This window comes from Vulpes vulpes, chromosome 12, assembly GCF_048418805.1.
Source record: "Vulpes vulpes isolate BD-2025 chromosome 12, VulVul3, whole genome shotgun sequence".
NCBI classification, from domain to species: Eukaryota; Metazoa; Chordata; class Mammalia; order Carnivora; family Canidae; genus Vulpes; species Vulpes vulpes.
In genome coordinates this window covers 51,618,593-51,638,769 of record NC_132791.1, presented here as the reverse complement: position 1 = coordinate 51,638,769, position 20,177 = coordinate 51,618,593, and the positions used below count along the sequence as shown (strand labels likewise).

General features: G+C 37.6%; 1 protein-coding gene across 1 annotated transcript in view; it reads left to right on the top strand.

The window, feature by feature from the left end:
- Nucleotides 1-17,141, top strand: part of DDX46 (DEAD-box helicase 46) — a 73,654-nt gene extending 56,513 nt beyond the window's left edge. Inside the window, exons 19-23 of the mRNA XM_025994884.2 lie at nucleotides 3,742-3,915; nucleotides 5,912-6,130; nucleotides 6,645-6,789; nucleotides 13,497-13,570; nucleotides 15,328-17,141. Of these exons, the coding sequence (XP_025850669.1) occupies nucleotides 3,742-3,915; nucleotides 5,912-6,130; nucleotides 6,645-6,789; nucleotides 13,497-13,570; nucleotides 15,328-15,375 (660 nt within the window). The 3' untranslated portion in view covers nucleotides 15,376-17,141. The remainder of the gene's footprint in view (nucleotides 1-3,741; nucleotides 3,916-5,911; nucleotides 6,131-6,644; nucleotides 6,790-13,496; nucleotides 13,571-15,327) is intronic.
- Nucleotides 17,142-20,177: the final 3,036 nt, after the last annotated feature.

Sequence of the window (20,177 nt, the reverse complement as noted above, 5' to 3'; positions counted from 1 at the left end):
TAATCATTATAGAATATCCTCATTTACAGTAATACTCAGTGGGGCTCCTGGGTGGCTCAGTAGGTAGAGCATATGACTCTTGATCTTGGAATTGTGATTGCAAGCCCCACCCACATTGGGTGTAATAGAGCTTACTTAAAAAATAAAGAGCAATAATTGTTAGCATTTTTTGATTGTTACTAAGTGCCATGCATTGTGTCAAATGCTTTACAGGGATTATTTCATTTACTTCTGCACATTATCCATAGAAAGTAGATACTCAAGAGTATTCTCATGTTATAATTGAGGAGACTAAGACTTAGGAGTATTAGTCTTTTCAGGTATACAAAGCAATTAATGGGATGAGCTGGGCCCTATACCTAATCCATTCTTATTTTAGAGCCCTTGTTCTTAGCTAATGGCATTATTTGTGACCCAGTGAAGAGGGACCCTGAGGACTCAGCAAATTCAGTGTTTCACAGAGTATTCTTTGGAACCCAAAGAAGCTTGAGCTTTAGCAAAGGATGTTTTCATTATAAAATAATTTTGGAAAATCTTCCTAGTGTATACCACTGGTAGTGATATAAGCATATCAAAGTATATGTAAAGTCCTCAATTCAAGAAACTTGTTTAACTTTGTTTAACTCAGAAGTCCTGGCGATCCCTGGGTGGCTTAGCGGTTTGGTGCCTGCCTTTGGCCCAGGGCGCGATCCTGGAGTCCCGGGATCGAGTCCCACGTCGGGCTCCCGGCATGGAGCCTGCTTCTCCCTCCTCTTGTGTCTCTGCGCCTCTCTCTCTCTCTCTCTAGGTCTATCATAAATAAATTAATTAATTTAAAAAAAAAACTCAGAAGTCCTCCACATTTGATCATTGATCATAGTTGTGGTTTTGTGTTGTTTTTTGTTTGTTTTTTTTAAGACTTTATTTATTCATGAGAGACAGAGAGAGAGAGAGAGAGAGAGAGAGGCAGAGACACAAGCAGAGGGAGAAGCAGGCCCCATGCAGGGAGCCTGACGTGGGACTCGATTCCGGGTCTCCAGGATCACACCTGGGCCGAAGGTGGCGCTAAGCCACTGAGCTACTGGGGCTTCACTGTTTTTTTGTTTCTGTTTTTGTTTTTTACATATTCTATTAAACCTTAGCTCAGGACACAATTTTAGAATCAGGAATTCAATCTGATCTAGTCATTTGAGGAATTTGAGGCCCAGAAAAGGTATTTGGTCTACAACCACATTGGCTGTTAGGTACAAACAGCAGCAGACCCCAGATCTCTCACTAACCCTATGCCACTTCTTTCTAGTATACCATACTGGCTTAAAATTTAATTAGGTCAATGTTTTAGTTATTGGTTATGGTGTAACAAATCAATCCAAAACCTAGTAGTTTAAGACAAAAAACATTTATTTTCTTACATTTCCTTTAGGGTAGAAAAATCAGGAGCAGTTTAGCCTGGTAGTTCTGGCTTAGGGTCTCCTTGAGGTTGCAGTAAAGCTATTGTCCCAGGCCGTGGTCATCTGAGGGCTTGACTGATAGAGGATCATCTTCTTTTGAGATGGCTCACTCACTGTGCTGTTGGCAGAATACCTCTGTTCTTTCCTCTGCCTGTGTGTCCTCACAATATGGCAACTGGCTTCTCCCAAGGTGAGTCAGCTAAGAGAAGGGGCAAAGAGGAAGCCTTTACGGCCTTTTATGACTAATGTCTGGAGTCACACTGGAGTTAATACTTTATTCTGTCTCTTAGAAATATATCACTAAGTCCAGCCTACATTCAAGGAAAGGCTCCACGTTTTGAAGGGGAAGAGTATTAAAGAATTTATGAACTTGCTTTGAAATACCTCTGGTTTTTAGGGGAGGAGGAGCAGAGGGAGGAAAGAGAGAATCTTAAGCATGATGCACACCCAGTGCACAACCTGACTCAGAGCTCGATCTCACAATCCTGAGGTGCATGATGCAAACAGAAATTAAGAGATGCTTTAACCGACTGAGCCCCCAAGCACCCCCAAAAATCCACCTCAGTTTTTTTTTTTAAATTTTTTTTTTTTTTAATTTATGATAGTCACAGAGAGAGAGAGAGAGAGGGAGAGACATAGGCAGAGGGAGAAGCAAGCTCCATGCACCGGGAGCCCGATGTGGGATTCGATCCCGGTTCTCCAGGATCGTGCCCTGGGCCAAAGGCAGGCGCCGAACCGCTGCGCCACCCAGGGATCCCCCACCACCTCAGTTTTTTAATGTTACTTTGAACATTATTTCAAATCTCATTGTATGAAATATATCAATTCTTTCTCTGGTTAATTTTTTTAATATATATTTATTTATTTTAGAGCATACGCATGAGTGGGGAGAAGGGCAGAGGGAGAGGTAGAGAAAGAATCTCAAATAGAATCAACACTGGGCATGGAGCCCTATGTGGGGCTCAATCTCATGACCCTGAGATCATGACCTGAGCTGAAATCAAGAATCAGATGCTTGGACTAAGCCACCCAGGCACCCCATCTAATTAATTTTTAAAACCCTAAACAAGCTCTTCTCTGCATTTGAGATTTAGTAGATAAGTCCTTATTAGCCTAATTTAAGTATATAAAGGGATTTGCATCTCTTTAGTTGGCATTGTCAATAGTCATTGTTGGGCAAAAGGCGTCCTTAAAAGATGCTTATAGATAGATATGTCCAGCCTCAAGATGACCCGGTGGCACTTGGACTCAAGTGGCTCCTGGAAGAGCTGAGGTATTCACGCTTTGTTCTTGCTTTGATGGATAAACCAAACCTTAACTTGTTTTCCTTTTTTGGCTCAAAGGAATAGTGCAATAAAGCCTTCTTTTCTGGGGCATCCCTGGGTGGCTCAGTGGTTTGGTGCCTGCCTTTGGCCCAGGCGTGATCCTGGAGTCCCAGGATTGGGTCCCGCATTGGGCTCCCTGCGTGGAGCCTGCTTCTCCCTCTGCCTATGTCTCTACCTCTCTGTGTGTGTCTCTTATGAATAAATAAATAAAATCTTAAAAAAAAAAAAGAAAACTTCTTTCCTGAATCTGTTACTCAATTTTTTATTTGAGAGAGAGAGAGAGCATGAGTGAGGATGCACAGAGGGAGAGGGAGAAGACGACTCCCCATTGATCAGAGAACCGGATGTGGGGCTGGATCCCAGAATTGCGGGATCATGACCTTAGCTGAAGGCAGAGACTTAACGGACTAAGCCACCCGGGTGCCCTGTTACCCTATTTTTAAGTCAAATCCATTTACACTTTAGAAGTTGGAAAGGATTTTGGGAGCCCCATCTTAGGATCATATACCATTCCCCCTCAGAGCTTGTTGACTATATTTTTAGTTGCCCACTGGCCTTTAGTTACTGCCCTTCTTCCAGCCTCTTTCACGGCAGTTTAATTTTGCCTCAAGGCTTGAGCCCTGAAGCATCTCAGCTGCATTATGTTGGGTACTCTGTCTTGACAGCACATGGTCCTCAATTGCTGAACTGGCATGTATATTCTGGACCACTTAGGACTGTGTTCAGTAGATTCATGTGGCATTGTATCTCTGTTTTTTCTCTCTTTCTCTTTCTTTATCCTGCCATAGATACCTGATTTTTTAAAGTGTGCCATCCTCAATAATTACCTGGTCTATTTTCCTATTGATATGTGTGTTTGAATTAACATAAATACAACTGTCTAAATCCAGTCATTTGGTAGAAATATTCTTTATTAGTTTCTGTGGATATATCTAAATTGGTATTTTTAATCCAATTTTTATTAATCCTTTTTTTTTCTTGTTTAGATTGATGAACAAATTGAAAGCATGTTTAATTCAAAGAAGAGAGTTAAAGATATGGCTGCTCCTGGAACATCTAGTGTCCCTGCTCCAACTGCAGGAAATGCTGAGAAATTAGAAATTGCTAAGAGATTGGCTCTTAGAATCAATGCTCAGAAGAATTTGGGCATTGAGTCTCAGGTATTAAGTAATTTGTTCCGAGTTTTAGTCAGTATTTTTGTCAGCACAAGTGAACAGGTTGTTCTAGATGTTGAGTTAGCAGGAATTTAACATTAATCTAAATACAGAATTATTTAATTATTGCATGTGGATGATTCCTCTAGTATGGTTAATGGAGATCTTTTTTGTTGTTGTTGTTTTTGTTTTTGTTTAACTGAAATCTTAATGCTTATTTTAGAATGCCTAACTGACGCATGTTAGCTGTAGATACTTTTATAAAATAATATTCTGATTGATCTTACCAAAATCTTAAGTAAATAACTCCCTTTTCCTTTTTTTTAAAAGACTTTATTAATTAATTAATTCATTTATTAGAGCATGAACAGTGGGGAAGGACAGAAGGAGAGGGAGAAACAGACTCCCAGCTGAGCAGGGAGCCTGATTCAGGGTCAGTCCCAGGACCCTTGGATCATGACCTGAGTTAGAAGCAGAAGTTTAACTGACTTACCCACCCAGGCACCCCTGCCTTTTTCTTTCTTGATTTTGTTTTTTTTAAAGATTTATTCATGTGAGAGAGAGAGAGAGAGAGGCGGAGACACGGGCAGAGGGAGAAGCAGGCTGTATGCAGGGAGCCCCATGTAGAACTCGATCCTGGGTCTCCAGGATCAGACCCTGGGCTAAAAGCGGCGCTAAACCACTGAGTCACCAGAGCTGCTCCCCCACCCCCCTTTTTAAAGATTTTATTTATTCATGAGAGACACAGACAAGGCAGAGGGAGGAGCAAGCTCCCTAATGGGACTTGATCCCAGGACCCCAAGATCACTTCTTGAGCCAAAGGCAGACGCACAGCCACTGAGCCATCAGGCATCCCGCCATCTTTCTCTTGAGAGCTTTTTTATTAAGTTAATTTTTAACAAATTATTATCAGTTAATTTTTAACTAAGAGTAAACTTTCTAGCATTCCCAAATAATAGTTTGTTAATTTTAACAGTGTTTTGGAGATTTTGAGTGTTTGTGGATTTATAGGGCCCTCTCTCCAGTAGGCTGGATAGCTTCGGGAATAGCTGGAAGATCCAAGCTAGATACTAGTACGCTTGACTCAGTGAGGCAGCCACAATCAAGGCTTAGAGTCTCGGGTTTCTGTGTTGTTTAGCCAGTGAGAATCATGTGTCTGCTATACTCAGGCCTGCACTTTCTCTGGAAACAGGGATTAATGCACCTAATATAATATTCTCTGGGATTATTACTGCTAGTAACTCCTTATTTGTGACATCAAATAGCCCTACCTTCTCATTGTTAAAAAACCTTGAGGTTTGAGTCCTGTATTACCTACAAAATTCTGTCCACATTAGGCATATAGTCAAATTAAGTCCAAATTAGAAAGGTTTGAGTGTAAAAATTAGAATGTCAGTCATTTACCATAATTTAATGAATATTGCCTTGGGCTATGGGGAAGGAGGAGCTCAATGGTGGTAGTGGACAAAGATTCTAATTTAGAGGAAACTCTTAGGAGCCACAAAGTTATATAAATGATTTTAGATATATTTTTTAAAGATTTTATTTATTCATGAGAGACACAGAGAGAGAGAGGCAGAGACACAGGCAGAGGGGGAAGCAGGCTCCACGCAGGGAGCCCAATGTGGGGCTCGATCCCAGGTCTCCAGGATCACGCCCTGGGCTGAAGGCAGCACTAAACCGCTGAGCCACCCGGGCTGCCCGATTTTAGATATATTTTACTATATTTGCTATCAACAGTTACCTAATTTTCTATGATCCAGTAGAATTTTTAATGATAGAGTTGAGTGTTCTTTAAGTGTTCTTTATTTTCCCATCAAAGTAAGGAAGATAGATTTATTATTAAACTATTAATATGTACTGCTAAATTGCACATGAGTAGGACTCTGTATTAGAAAGGTGGTTCTAGTTAGTGGCTTTCCAGAGAATAATTTGTGGTAGGATCGTTGATCTTGTCTCTGCCCTCATTTGAGATTTGACTGTAGGTCTTCTTTAACTGCAGGATGTGATGCAACAGGCTACCAATGCAATTCTCAGAGGTGGCACCATCCTGGCTCCCACTGTGTCTGCCAAAACCATTGCAGAGCAACTTGCTGAAAAGATCAATGCCAAGCTCAATTATGTGCCTTTGGAGAAACAAGAAGAGGAAAGACAGGATGGTGGACAAAATGAGTCTTTTAAGAGATATGAGGAAGAATTAGAGATCAATGACTTCCCACAGGCAAGTAACAGTTTTAAACCTTTTTAAAATCATAGAGTAGAAACTCTTGCTTCTTTAGGAACAAAAATTTCTTCTTAAAAATCCATGAACATATATTTTTTTAAGATTTTATTTATTCATGAGACACACAGAAAGAAAGAGGCAGAGGGAGAAGCAGGCTCCATGCAGGGAGCCTGATGTGGGACTTGACTCAATCGTGATATGGGACTCAATCACAGTACTCCAGGATCATGCCCTGAGCCAAAGACATACACACTTAACCCCTGAGCCACCCAGGCGTCCCTCCATGAACATTTTAATAGCTACTCTTTATCTAGATGAGGAAGACAACAATAGAAGTTGTATTTCTATCAATATATTCTAGGTGCATTAGGATCTAAATGATTTTATGTGAAGGTATCAATTATATTCTTAATATTGACCGTAATATTATTTAGCCAACCTATTCTGTCAGTACACCAGGGATTTGTTCTATTGTAAAGTGATTTTTTTCCCCCCACCCTTTCTTTCATAGACTGCTAGATGGAAAGTTACTTCTAAGGAAGCTCTGCAAAGAATCAGTGAATATTCTGAAGCTGCAATTACAATCAGAGGAACGTATTTCCCACCTGGCAAAGAACCGAAGGAAGGAGAGCGGAAAATTTACTTGGCAATTGAAAGTATGTATTATTGGTTCTGTTGCCGCCTTGAATTAGGTCAGAGTTGATACAGATGTAATAGAAATGGAGAGAATGTAAAGTCATTTCTAGAGAGGATAAAAATAACATGTATAAGAAAATAGTTCCATATATCATTTAAGGTCTTTATTTAGAAATTCAGGATATATAGAAAGGTGAATGATCTTTATATAGAACTCTTTCAGTCTTGAAAATTCAGTCACATTAGAAAATCACTCTAAAAGAAAACATGTATTTTAAGGACTAATATGTTTATTATTCTAATAAGAATATTCTGGCCAGAGTTTAGGTTAGAAAGTAAATCAGTAAAAAAAAATAAATAAATAAAAAAATAAAGGTAAATCAGTATATTAGTTCACTTAATGAATATTTATCCAAGCAAGTATTCTCTGTGAAATTATGCCCATAAAAGTTCTTGCATATCTTTAAAAAAATGAGAGGACAAAGAATACCATAAGACAAAGTGTATAAGATATGTATTACCTAAGACTGATCAGATTTGCACTTTTTTTTCCACCCAGATTTATCTTAGAGACTGTGTGTGAGAAAGTGTGTGCAAGTAGGGAGAGTGGCAGAGGGAGCAGAAAAGGGAGAGAAACTCAAGCAGACTCCTTGCTGAGTGTGGAGCCTGACATGGGGCTTGATTTCATGACCCTGACTGAGATTATGACCTGAACCTAAACCAAGAGTCGGACACATAACTGAGCCACCCAGGCACCCCAATCAGATGTGCTTTATAACTTTATTTCACACATTCATGAATGAGTTTAACAGTTTCCTTTTTGATTTTCCCCCTAATGTAATATTCTCCTGCATAGTAGGACAACTTGAGATCAGTGACTTTCCTTCATTTATATTTAATCTGAATATCTTTGTAATAGACTTAAAAGTGTAGACCAGCCGCATCCTCTTCATCTATTTAATGAACTAAATATTTTTTGGATACTGTTTTTGGAGCTGTGGAGAGGTTGATTCTGTGTGTTCTGTACATTCAAAGTCTGCATACATGGTGCTTTAAATGGTTTTGATGGCTGCCGAGAAGCCGCTCTCATATCATGTATTACCTCAGGCACTGGCCTAGTTACTTTGAGGTGCATACATCACTTCTGACAAAGAAGCCTTACCTCATCCCTCTTCACCACTCTGTAGCTCTTTACCTATTTGTTTTTCTTCACAGTACTCATCACATAGAAATTGTAGTATATTTTTATTTGTCTATGTCCCCCCTACTAGAGTTATAGGAATGTAGTGACTTTGTCGTCTGTTCTCTTCCCAAAGCAAATGGTTAAACACTTGATAAATTTTCTGAGTAATACATCTAATTAAGCCCTATAATCACTTGTCTTCAGAATACAAAGTATTATTTGACAGGCATATCCTCTATTTGATCTATTTAGAGCTGTACTGTCCAGGAGAATGCTCTGTGATGGCTATGGAGCACTCAAAATATGGCCAGTGTGACTAAAATTTGTAAATTTAATTTTTTATTAATTAAAATTTTTGTAAAGGAATTCATTTTTTATTTTTTTTAAAGTAATTTCTACATCCATCATGGGGCTCAAACTCCTGATGGCAAGATCAAGAGTTGCATGCTCCACTGACTCAGCCAGCCAGGACCCCCAATTTTTATTAATTTAAGTAGCCACATGCTTGGCTAGTGGCTACTGTAATGAATAGCTTTCCTCTAAAGTTTGTGGTTGGAAAGATCATTGGAAGGTATTTAGATCCATTGAAAGTGTATTGTAAATAAGATTTGTCTCTTAGTGACAGTTCTTGTTATATTTTGGCATTTATTTAATTTTGTGAAGACTTTATAATTTTACGGAAGTTCTTTACTGAATATAACCTACAGATGATTTACTTACGTGTTAGGATTTGATTCTTTCCAGGCCAAAACAAGGAATCCCACAGACATGACTAAAAATTGATTAGTGCTGTGCCTGTTTAGTCACTTTCCTTTGAATCGGTGACCTCAGTTGTTTTTGTGTGGCATCTTAGCATAAAAACACAAGAAGAGAAACACATGTGCAATGTATCCCATCTACCCCTAGGTAGAAATTGTTTCCTGGCCCAAAGTGCGAGATGGGGTCAGAGTATATTAAAGCACTGATAAGTGCTGTTGCCAAGATTCTGCTGGTTGGGATGGTTTTTGCTTTTTCTTTAATCATTTTCTTTTCTTTTCTTTTCTTTTCTTTTCTTTTCTTTTCTTTTCTTTTCTTTTCTTTTCTTTTCTTTTCTTTTCTTTTTTCTTTCTTTTCTTTTCTTTTCCTTTCCTTTCCTTTCCTTTCCTTTCCTTTCCTTTCCTTTCCTTTCCTTTCCTTTCCTTTCTTTTCTTTTCCTTTCTTTTCTTTTCTTTTCTTTTCTTTTCTTTTCTTTTCTTTTCTATTCTTTTTTTTCTTTTTTTTCTTTTCTTTTCTTTCTTCTTTCCTTTTTCTTTCTTTTTTCTTTAGTTTTTGCCTAATTGCTATAAACTTTTGATTAGCTTTTATAGTTCTCATACAGTTGATTTCAGGTTTTTGCAAGTTTATTCACTTTTTGTCAAAGAACAGGCTTTTGGAGTTCCAGGCTTCCATTTTCACTGATGCCCTCTCACTATTGGACTTCTTAGGTTAATGATGAATTGTAGCAATCGGGAAATTCAGATGTACCCTTTGTATGTTCCATTTTATTCCCATTCTGCCATTATTTTATGCATATTTAAAAATTCATGCATATTTAAGATTTATGTATATTTTTAAATGGTATACAAAAGATGTAGAGCTGGAACTGAGCAAATTGTCTATTTTTGTTTGTGATTATGACTTTAAGTCAGGTTTTTAAATGCGTCCTTTTATGTGTCCTGAAAGACTTTTATTCTGCCATTGACTGTGTTTCTAAATCATATGATACTCTTCCTTATTGTTTAGTACAATGAGGATCGCTGGCACCTAGTTCTTTAAGGAGGTTCTTTAAGGAGAAAAAATTACGCTGACATCTTTCTGTGCTTGGAACTGGACAGGTCTTTCCTATTCCAGTGTTCTTTAGGAGGACGTACAGGATGGAGGAGACACAGTGTCATCCAGTGGAATCTGATGATAAAACCCTTGGTATACATGCAATCATACTTTTATTTTCGGCTTAAATATCATGGGTGTCATTTAAGCAAAGCCAATACTTTTTTAAATGCCTGCCTTACAAAGAGCTGAATCAGAGAGAGATATGATTGTTTGCTTTGAAAAAGGATCCTTTATGTAGTTTTTGAATTTAAAGGTAATTATGTTTAGTATAGTATAAATATATCAGAGTTCATCTTACATATAATTTTATCAGAACTTATCTCCTCTACTGCCAAGTGAAGTGAGAAGCCCATAGCTTCTGCTTAACTTTTGCAGTCACTTCGAATGCTGGTCATTTCTTTCCATTGTCAAATTGTACTTAGGAAATAACCTCTAACTTTTATGATCTAAGCCAGCTTTTTTCTCCCCGTCTGTAACAAGACAATCTTGTCAAAAATGAATCTTTAGAATTCTAGAGCCATAGTGATGCTAAAAAGTGGAGATTAGTAATTAAAATGATCCAAAGCTTGGAGATTTTCATAGATGATTAGTTTTTTAAAGGATGTTTTTTTTCTTAGTTTTTGAAACGCCAGCCAAATCAACTGAACTCTAATAGGATGAAAACAGGTGTTGGAAGGAGCCTGGTGTCATCTGTTTCTAGTTCTGTAATTGGAGGGACCCTACTCCCTGGCTCCTTGGAGGCTCTGTGTGGCTCAGCGGTTTCAGGCCTCCCACCAGGCAGCGGGAAGGAGAACAGGAAAGACTTATGTGCCTAGCCATCCTGTATAATTTATGGCCTGTTTTGTGACCCTCTCTTTTTACTAGTGGAGAATCCCCTAAAAGCAGCCAGAGTTGTTTTAGGACCAATGAAAGGAAATGCCTCTTTTCCATGGCAGCTTATAAACATATGTAACCTATTACCTAAAGAAGCTTTATAAGTCAAAACTTTAAACTGGTCCAAATGGTCAGGCACTAACTTAAGTAGGAAAATTACTTTTCTACTTGAATTTAGGTGAGAGTGTCATTTTCTTTCTTTTTAAAACAGCACAGAATATCAGCAAGCTTCACACCAGTTCATTCCAAGTGTAGCATATTTTCCTCCTGAATTTCATTTTCTTTGTAATTTTTAGTCTGGCTTTGCTCTTGATTCTACCCTTTTGTTTACTTTCATCCACCTCTCTTCTCTTCCAGCACCCACAGCTTTAGAATGTGTGGTTGCTGGCTGGTGGAGGTGTAGGATTTAGATTAGATATGTTGCTATGTCTTCACCCATATTCCCGGCTCTTTCCTTCCTATTGTTAAACTGTTTCTTCTTTCTCCTCCCCTTTCTCTCCTTCTCCCTTCCTTTCCTCTCTCTAGGGTCAAAAAAGGTCATTCACCTCTCATAAGGGGAATTCTTGTAGCTTGTTTTCCTCTTTTGGTTTTCTTACATAGAATGATAAATATATAGTTCTCTACATTGCATCCCTAGTTCTCCTTATATTCTTTAGCATTTCACTCCTCATCCTTTAATTTCTAATCTATTGGTCCAGCTCTTTCATTTTTATGTGTGCACAGTGCTACCTATTGTTTTTATTTTTATTTTGTTTATTCACTTTTTTGGGAGAGAAAATTTTAAGCAGACTCCACGCCAACGCAGAACCTGACATGGGGCTCAGTATTATAACCCTGAGATCATGATCCATGCCGAAATCAAGTTGGACAATTAACCGACTGAGCCACCCAACTGCCCTCCCTTTTTAAAAAACTTTCATTTCTTTGTTTTTATTATTATTTTGTGTGTGTGCTACCTACCTAGACTTACACCTGCTCCCTGGCCTTGTCCCTTGGCTTCAGATCCCTTCACATGACCACCCTTCATAGCTCTCTTGTGTCCATGTCTCCTTTACTTCTGGTTCATATTTCCATTGGCCTTACTGATATTTCCAATTAGATGTCACATGAGCACCTCAATTACAGCAAAATCAGAAGTGAATTTCATCCACCATTACTGCTGATAATACCTGTTTTTGGATTTGGTATCTTCCTTATTACTTTATTTATCTCTCAACTCTTAGTCACTTAACTCTGCCTAGAGAAGTGAGGGAGAAGTTTTTGTAAGAGTGATATTTAAAAGTCTTTTTTTTTTTTAAAGTCGTTCTAACAGACTATTTCCTATCTTCTCATTATGTTGTAATATCTTTACAAGTTTGTTTTTCTCATAGTCTGCAAGATCATAAAGAGCATGAATCAGTTCTTTGTATAATGAATCTCTAACACTGTATCATATATGATAGGTGCTTAATGTTTCTTGAATTTAATAACTATGGATGAATGTGTCCAGAGTGCTTCATCCTCTTGGCTATCTTACTAATGTTCTTTTACACTCTTTTCCAACCGCACTATACTTCTCTTCAGGAATTAAGCATGCCTTTTTTTTTTTTCTTTTAAAGGTTTATTTATTTATTTGAGAGTGAGAGAGGATGATAGGGAGAAGGGAAAGTAGGGAAGGGGAGGGAGAAGCAGACTTCCCGCTGAGTGGGAGACCTGATGCAGGCTCAATCCCAGGACCCTGATAATCATGACTTGAGCCAAAGGCAAACACTTAACTGACTGAGCCACTCAGGCACATATAAGCATGCCTTTCATTAATTTGTACTGCTGCACGTGGGATTCCCTTTGCAAAATATTCCGTGGCATAACTTCTTCAATGTGGCTAGTTCTCCATCTTAAGGAATATAATAAATGCCCAATAAATATTTGTTAAATAAATGAACCAAGGAATTTATATATGTATTTTTATGATTATATTTATTCATGAGAGACAAGGAGAGAGGCAGAGACATAGGTAGAGGGAGAAGCAGGCTCCCTATGGGGAGCCTGATGCAGGACTCAATCCCAGGACCTGGGATCATGCCCTGAGCCAAAGACAAACACTCAGCTACTCAGGCACCCAGGCATCCCAAGGAGTTTATATTTCTCTTCAACTTTTTCTTAGTCTCTTTTAGACAAAGTGCTAATCATCTTTTCTTTGGTCTTTTTTTTTTTTTTTTTTAAGATTTTATTTATTCATGATAGATATAGAGAGAGAGAGAGGGAGAGGCAGAGACACAGGCAGAGGGGGAAGCAGGCTCCATGCAGGGAGCCCGACGTGGGACTCGATCCCGGGTCTCCAGGATCAGGCCCTGGGCCAAAGGCAGGCACTCAACCGCTGCACCACCCAGGGATCCCTTCTTTGGTCTTTTTAATCATACCAAGAACTCTTTTTTTTTTTTTTTTTTTTAAGATTGATTTATTTATTTGAGAGAGAGAGAATCTCAAGTGGACTCCACCCTGAGCTTAGAGCAGGATGGGGGGCTCAATCTCACGACCCTGATACCATGACCTGAATCGAAACAAGAGTTGATCGCTTAAGTGACTATGCCACCCAGGTGCCCTATACCAAGAATTCTTAACACTACATGTAATGTGATCTCACTGGTTACATTTGAAACTCTACAAGTAATTGGAATAATAATGTGGATGACATTCTACCAAGTTCTGAAAGGCTATCTTGCCAGGTAGTACAGTGTTTCTAAAAGTCATCTACAGTATTTCCTACTGGATCTCCATGACATGCATAAACATTCAGTGTAATTCTAGTAATACGAATAATGTTTTCTTCTTACTCACCAGGTGCCAATGAACTGGCTGTGCAGAAAGCAAAGGCAGAAATCACCAGGCTTATAAAAGAAGAACTGATTCGGCTGGTGAGTGAAAACCTCAAGGACTTATTTATTTGTTTTAGTAAATATTTTATTGAACTATAATATAAATTCAAAAAAGTACACAATTCTAGAACATACAGGTTGATGAATTTTCACAAAGGATGCACCATGATGTGATAACTACCCAGATCAAGTAACATGGTACAATACCAGCATTCCAAAAACCTGTCTCATGCTCTTCCTGTCACTGTTCCTTTCCCCCAAATGTAATGGTATTCTGACTTTTAACCTAGTAGATTAGTTGCACCTATTTTTGAACTCCATATAAGTGAGATACCATTACTGTATACTCTTTTGTATCTAGTTTCTTTTTCTTTTTATAATAAATTTATTTTTTATTGGTGTTCAATTTGCCAACTCACAGAATAACACCCAGTGCTCATCCCGTCAAGTGCCCCCCTCAGTGGTATCTAGTTTCTTTGACTCAGCATTACTTGGAGGAACTCCATATTGTTGCTTGTAGCAGTAGTTCATTGTCTTTCATAGCTGTGTAGTATTTAATTTGTGAATATACCCACAATTTTTGTATTGACTTTGGGGCTATTTTGCTTTTTTGTTTTTACGAGTAACACTTCTGTGAGCGTTCGTTTTAAAAAAAAAAAAAAATTATTTATTTATTTAAGAGCGAGAGAGGGTGCCGGTGACAGGGGCAGAGGAAAAGGGAGAGATAGTCTTAAGCTGACTCCATGCTGTGCATGGAACGAAATGGGGCATGATCTCACAACCCTGAGATCACGGCATGAGCCAAAATCAAGAGTCAGATGCTTAACCAACTGAGCCACCCAGGGTTCTCTTTTCTGAGAATTCTTTCATGTCTCCTTTGTACATACAAGTATGCTTTTCTCTTGGTTATATGCCTTGGAATAGAATTGCTTATTATAGGTGAATATAGTTAGCTTTACATAAATTTTGCTAAATAATTTTCCAAAGTTGTTATGACTTGGAAAAGACATTGTTTTATAGACCACCATGCCAAAGAAAATGAACACATTCCAGTGTCTTTTTTTTTTTTTAAAGGCTTATTTATTTACCTTAGAGAGAGAGAGAGTACACTCTAGCAAGGGAAGGGGCAGAGGGAGATAAGCAGATTCCCAGCTGAGTGTGAAGCCTGCCGAGGGGCTTGATCCCACAATCCTGAGATCATGACCTGAGCCAAAATCAAGAATCCAGCTGATTAACCAACTGAGCTGAGCCTCCCAGTAACTTGCCCCCAACCCTGTGTCTTTAGTGCCAGTCGAAGCTTGTAAACTTCCTATAATATGTGTTTTGGGTGAGGACCCTTTGAAAGGAGGCTTTGTCCTTTCTCTACAAATGTTTTTTGTTTTTTGTTTTTTTCTTCAGAAATTCCCCTTACGGAACTTCCCTTGAGGGGATAAAAAGTTTAAAGAATAAAAGATACACAAAACAGAAAGGAAGAAGAAAAACCTTTTTTCCCCCTTTTCTTTTGAAAAACAGTCTTTTAATCAAGTTCTTTTTACTCTGTCTCACCAAGGAGTGATAGAAAAAGAACCTTGATGCTACCACCATTAATTGATTCAAAGCTATTGTACAAGAGTAGTCACGTGAACACAAAGATGATTGATTATTAAAGAATTTTTTCTTCCTTGGTATAATAATACTAACATTTTCTGTTCTAAATATCTGATAATGCTAGGCATTTGGAAAAGAAGTTTATTTGACATGTATTCCTTTTTTTTCCTTTGCTTTTTCTGACCATGTATCTTTTTTTTCTGTTGCAGCAAAATTCATACCAACCAACAAATAAAGGAAGATACAAAGTCTTATAAAACATCTGGAAAAAACTTTTTACCTGTGCTGGTCTGTGATACATGTGGCATTTGTTGTCTCCAGTTTACAATGTATTGTATATTATCATTTTTAAAATTCTGTCTTGCTGATTTTTTTAAATACATGAAACCAGTATTTGCTAAAGAAATCTTCTTTCAGTAAGTACCACCAGAATTATCAAACTGTATTTAAAACAGGCCTGTTTTCAGAGTATGATATCCTTTAATGTAAGCTTTAAATATCAATATTTTAAATATCTGGATAATATTCCAGAAGTTTAAAAAAATGGAAATATTTGGACTTTCTATTGACAGTAATAAAGTACACAAGTCACTAAGGAGCTCTTCACCTTATCCTTTTGAAATGAAATTCTGATCATCTTCTCAAAAAAAGGTAAAATTCTCTAATTTGTGTCCCCCCCTTGAGCTTAAATTGTACTTGACTCAGTGGAACAATATGAACTGGATATAAGAATGTTATAATAGAATTTTTACAAAATATTTCAGTTTTTGTTTCAATTTTAATCATCATAAATGGGCAATAGTTGGACTGCTTTTTGGTTTTGTAAAATTAAAGATTTGTAGTATAAGAGTTTTTGCATTTCTTTACACTGCAAAGAGCTTTAGTATTTACTCCTTTTAGGTTCCCCTCACAACCTCTAGCTCTGTGTCTAGCTACTGACTCTTTTTTAATCTTCCCTAAAAGAAAGTGATTTATAGCCTATAAATATTAATGTTTCTTCTCTCCTCTGAAGCGTTTGTTTATACATCTGTACATAAATATACACTGCTAATTTTAATCCACATTTTCTCCAGGATTATTGAGTAGGTCATGAACTTTCTTTCTTAAAAATTTTCAAGCATAATGGTACCTGTGTTGTAGACTTAGATTTAAAGCATCTCTCGGTGAAATCTAGTTCACAAGGAGTCATAAATTATATCTTTGACCCCCTCAGATATATTTCCTGAATATTCTAATTTAAATTGTTATAATTGGATCACCCAGTATTCTTTTCAAGACTGCTGGTGTATTAGAACTTTGTATTGTTGTCATTTCTTGAAAAAATAAAATTTCTAGGAATTAAATAGATATTTCTTAAATTAAGAGATATAGAAGTTTCTGAATATTCTTAGAATTTTTTAAAAAAATAAAGCTTACTAAAATATTAATTGTACAATAAGTGGTTAAAATGACAAGGGGTATCAATCATTATTTCTTCAATATAGTTATTCTTATTGAAAAACTAAGATGAATATAACTGGGAAATACTCTTGGATCCCTTCCATATCTACTTTCTTTCTTAGGAGAAGAAAACAGACAAAACACAAGTAACAAGAGAACCAAATAAACCGTTTACTCTAAAGTGCAGGCATCTTGGGTTCCTTTCTCCCCCTTCCCCCAGTTTATTTATTTGCTTATTTTTATTACCTCTGGATAGTTTGGTTCTTTTGATAGAATATGTGGCAGTCTCACATTGGTGACAATTGGTGCTCCCTTTAGCCTCTGGATCACTTTGAGATTCAGAGTTTTACATCATTTTAGCATTACTACCTTTATGTTTGTATATCTAGTTGTAATAAACCACTGATAGTATTTTGTCCTGAAGTGAAACACATTTCTCTGTTACTACATTTTTTAGTGTCACACTGACTCTTTGATTTTTAAAATTTGAATGATGTACAGACTAATTTCTTTTTTTAATGCAGTATCAATATTTGCTCATGTTTTCTAAATTCCTTATAAAATAAAGTTAATTCAAACTACACTTTCTTGAAATCATCTCTGCTGAAATGTTTTATGCTGTTTTCTCTAATTTGGTTTACATTGGTAGGCATGTGAGAGAAGTACTGTACTCTCCGTATCTTTATTTAAAAATTTGAACAACCTTACCACCGAGAATTTACAGTTCTATCCAAAAATATCTTTCTGAAGAAGGCTTGTAGTCTTAGATTATGTTCGTGTTTGGCATAATACAGGCTATAGGTAAAATAATAGTTCATGTGACAGTTGGCACTTCACCACAGTGCACTCATTTTACAAAATGGAAGTATAGAATTTACCAAAGATGGCTAAGTTCCTTCCAAGTTCTTGTAGACGCTTTATTATTTGATATGTTTCATTTCTTTTTTTTTTATTATTTTTATTTTTTTTTTAATTTTTATTTATTTATGATAGTCACAGAGAAAGAGAGAGAGGCAGAGACATAGGCAGAGGGAGAAGCAGGCTCCATGCACCGGGAGCCCGATGTGGGATTCGATCCCGGGTCTCCAGGATCCCGCCCTGGGCCAAAGGCAGGCGCCAAACCGCTGCGCCACCTAGGGATCCCGATATGTTTCATTTCTTCTTAGCTTTGTCAGTGTACAAATGGTGGTCAGCTAGTAGCACTGTACACCAGAGACTGCAGTCCTTCTTCTGAGGCAGGCAGCCCCTACATGTGAAGTGTTTGGCTTGTTTGAGCAGAACCAGCCCTTTAGTACCTGCTGTTTATAAATCCTATAAAGCCAGTTGTGAGATCGGCTTCTAAATAGCATATCAGCACTTTAAGGATCACAAGCTAGAAAGCAAAGACTCCAAAATTGTAATTTAGCTTAACCTATGATGCCTTCCTTTTCTTCATTAAACCAGCTAAGATTCTTTAGTGACAGATAACATAGTGCTTAAGATAGGAACTAGGGGGAAAATGGCATTTGAATTCTAGGGCAAAAAGCTACATTTGGTTTAGTAAAATGTTCTCTTTTGGTGTTTTATTGATGATGGATGCTAAGCTCTTATAGCAGGCAAGAGTTCTAAGTAACTAGCCCAGTGTGATCCTTGAGATCAGATGCTTCCTCTTAAGATTTGAGTCTGGAGCTACTAGTTCTTTACAGTTTGGTACATAGTTTTTTTTTTAAGAATTGGAATTGGTTGGCATTTTTTTATGCCTTCTGCTTCTGGCATGAAAAGCTTAAGATGGCTGTGTAAATATAAAGACAAAGAGTAAATGAATATGTGTAGAGGGAATGTCTTAGCTTTTTATTCAGTTTAGGTGATGTAATCTTCAGAAAACCTTAATAAAATCTCACTTGAGTGGGCTGTTTGGCTTAGGAATATAATCAACAGCTTACTGTTTAATGTTAGGCAAGCTCTCCAGAGCTAAAGATGGCTACATTTCCCTCCCTAGTTAAAGATTCCCTAGTGTTCTCAATTGCAAGTATTTGAAGGTCTTTTTTTTTTTTTTTCCTCCCTCCTATATCAACGTATACTTTTCCTGAGGCAGGAATCCAAGTAGAAATGTGAAGAAAAACTGTAAACAATTTCTTTGCAAAATCCTTGCAGAATCAGTGATCTCACCTTTATGGTACGTTCTGGCTTAGCTGGTATTTATGTATTTGTAAGTGCATACTATCAAAACTTACATGACTGGAGAGGAATTTTTTTCTCTTTTTAAGATTTTATTTTTAAATAATCTCTTCACTCAGTGTGGGGCTTGAATTCACAACCCAAAGATCAAGAGTTGTATGCTCCACTGACTGAGCCAGCCAGGCGCCCCAAGGAATTTACTTTTGATTATTTTTCTTGACCTTATTCTTCTCCTAATACGGCTTCGGCTTATAGTTGTTCATGATTTTGAAGCTCTAGCCTTTAAAAAGAAATTCTAGCTTTGCTTTACCTTGGGAGGGATAAAAAGGGAAATAAAAAAATAAAGTTTTAACAACCCTTTGGAAATCTGGAGCTCAGTATTATCCTTTCAGATATTATTACGATTACTGTAGAAGCTAGAGTTTCAGAATTAAAAAAATTCCTAACCATTTTTGATATATGGAAATACCTGATAGTCCATGTTTTGAATATTAGACTCTTTTCACAGTTCTAGCTATTATGGAATAAAGAATATGTGAGGATTCAGTATGAAAAATGGGCTTTGTCCATAGAAAAAGCATATCATTTTAACTTGGCACTTGCTAGTAGATAGATTAATAGTCTGTCAACTCTTCTTAGCACTCAGCAGCCTTGGATTTAAAGTGTCCATGGCCTTTATTTCTGAATTCCTAGTAATCTATTTGGTCCCTGGGTCCAGCAGTTCAAGGATCTTTAAAGGCAGTATTTTCTCTCTGTGCTTTTGCCTGTGGAAGTCTTCTGGAAGCTGAGACCCCCAGAACTATACTGTTGACTTTTGCAAAAAGAGTCCTTTCTATTTCCCAAGTCGGCCCAGGGCCCAAGTTACCAATTTGGAAAGCTTGATGGAAAGAGCAGAAGAGTGAATGCCTAGGAGCTTCAAAGAGAACACGGATTCCTTTATTTAAGGGTGTCCTGGGGTCTTTATGATTCTGTGATACACGTTCAAGTTGAAAACTAATTACTTTCTTTTGTTCTTGGGTTTTGACTGCCTGCTATCTACCTCAGTGGTCTCCAAAGTGGGGCACATGTGTTGTAAGCCATTTGGAAAGCAGGAAAAATATACTAGAGCTATTTATGTTACTTTTTTTAAAAAGATTTTATTTATTTATTCATGAGAGACAGAGAGAGAGAGAAGCAGAGACATAGGCAGAGGGAGAAGCAGGCCCCATGCAGGGAGCCTGATTTGGGACTCGATCCCAGGTCTCCAGGATCACGCCCTGGGCTGAAGGCGGCACTAAACCACTAAGCCACCTGGGCTGCCCTATTTATATTACTTTTTAAATCTCATCCTTTAAGATACTTATTTGAGAAGGCGAGAGAGCTCCTGTGAGGTAGGTGTGGGAGGGGCAGAGGGAAAGGGAGGAGAATCCTCAAGCCAACTCCCCAGTGAGTACAGAGCTGATCCTAGGATCCTGAGATCACG